The sequence below is a fragment of the Frankliniella occidentalis genome, unplaced genomic scaffold (assembly GCF_000697945.3).
Source record: "Frankliniella occidentalis isolate FOCC.00 unplaced genomic scaffold, Focc_3.1 Scaffold70, whole genome shotgun sequence".
In the NCBI taxonomy this organism is placed as follows: Eukaryota; Metazoa; Arthropoda; class Insecta; order Thysanoptera; family Thripidae; genus Frankliniella; species Frankliniella occidentalis.
In genome coordinates, this window is record NW_026267200.1 from 674274 (window position 1) to 676082 (window position 1809).

General features: G+C 40.7%; 1 protein-coding gene across 1 annotated transcript in view; it reads left to right on the plus strand.

The window, feature by feature from the left end:
- Window positions 1-880: 880 nt before the first annotated feature.
- The window catches only part of LOC113210243 (uncharacterized), a 15250-nt gene continuing 14321 nt past the window's right edge, over window positions 881-1809 (plus strand). Inside the window, exon 1 of the mRNA XM_052268477.1 lies at window positions 881-912. Coding sequence (XP_052124437.1) covers window positions 881-912 — 32 coding nt within the window. The remainder of the gene's footprint in view (window positions 913-1809) is intronic.

Consider the following 1809-nt stretch of genomic DNA (forward strand, 5'->3'; position numbering starts at 1 on the left):
GTCACCTGGACGTGACTGTCCCACGCAGACCATAATGGACGTGAGACAAGATGGACAGATGTGGTCCACGTAGGACGTCCGCGCCGGTCTGGACGTGATTCAGACGTCCCGCCATATATGCCCGGACGCTTCCGGTCGCATTGGACGTCCACGAGCTGGACTACATTGGACGTTGTTCCGTCCAATGTACGTCCAAATGAGTCTAGTACTGTCCGTTTGGCCCATCAGGGATGCAAATACAATTAATACGGAACTGTTAAAATATTCGAAATGATGGAAAATATTAAGCTATGTGTATTGGTTTTGATTTAAAACAATAAGAATCACTCAAAACGGTCACTTTCTCCGCTCTCAAACCTCTAATACTTACAGATGCAACAGGAGTTTCGAATAGTGATAGGTGGTGCTCGAAGATACCTCTCAGCCCAATACCTGGTATGAGCTCTTTAATGGCCTGCTTTGACAAGAACTTCAAATTTTGCAAAGTAACTTCTCCTTCTGTAACAAGAAATTCGTAAGAACATTGGAAGGCCGTCGCAGCTTCTCTATTCGGACAATAACCCACAACCTAGCGATTCAAACAAACGACACAAAACGAAAGTCAGAGAAGCGACATCACAAGTCCTAACCTATACTCGTAACACGTGTAATCAAACAACAAGGAAGATATACCAATATCAAAGCAATATGTTCAGATAAGATAAAGTTGTGAAAAATTATGCATCGACACGCCTGAATGTAATGAATGCGTTACATAACCTCACTGAGTATTCACCTTTCACGCCCACATTCTAAGTGGCCGGAGAAACGTAATATCATTCCACTCCCTTCTACACGGAAAAGAAAAAGTTAGCTGCCACAGCTAATACAGTCAGCCAATATGGCCTTGGCTAATATTCTCATGAGATATGGGTAAATGTTACCAGCTGCAGTAGCTAATTAGTCTAGTGTCCATCATAGCATAAGCCAATTAGCTCCCAGAGCTAATGTTATCATAAGTACCAGAAAAGTGAGATTAGCTTCTACAGCTAACAAAGGTTGATGATGAATGACAACATTGAATCAGTAATGTTTTCGTATTATTGTACACAGTGCACAGTTTCATCAAGAATCATCAGTGCACTGACTAAATACTTGTCAAAAATTAGGGACATCGGCGAAGGCGAACAGTGCCACCAAGCGCGCCCACATCCCACATGTTTTTTTCAGTTTTAAAAGCTTTTATTGATCTTATTGACAGGGTGGGGTGATACAGCACTTGCCGAGTCCCATTTACCTCGGAAAAATAGTAATTTGTAGTGAACATTGGTTAAATAGTTAACATAATTATAAAAATATGTAGAACAGATTTGCGAGGAAAAAATGAAACCTCCCATATTTTTGTGGTGGGGGTTTGGTGTACCGTCGCTCGTATGGTAGCACGTACGGTAACACCGAGCAAGGTATTTACAATTTGCTTAGATTAGGACTAGATGTTATAAGCGTTTAGATGAATTTATGATTTTGTGGTGCAATGAAGGTTTTTGAATTTTTTATTAAAAAGCATAGAAATGTCAGGGTGAGGTGATGCGATACATTTTTGCATGAACAAGGAATGTTTGTTTTTGCAGTAATCTTTGAAAGGTATGAGAGGTAACAGGCGCTTCATTTCAGTGGTTGATGAGCGTACACTTCTACCAAGTGCAGCTTTTAGAACTTTATTCTCAAATTGTTGAAATTTTTTCCACTTGATTGGACTGCAGTAGTTAAACCATATTTCTACACCATATGATACGTAGGAGTACGTGCAGCAGCCCGTAGTGGCTGAGC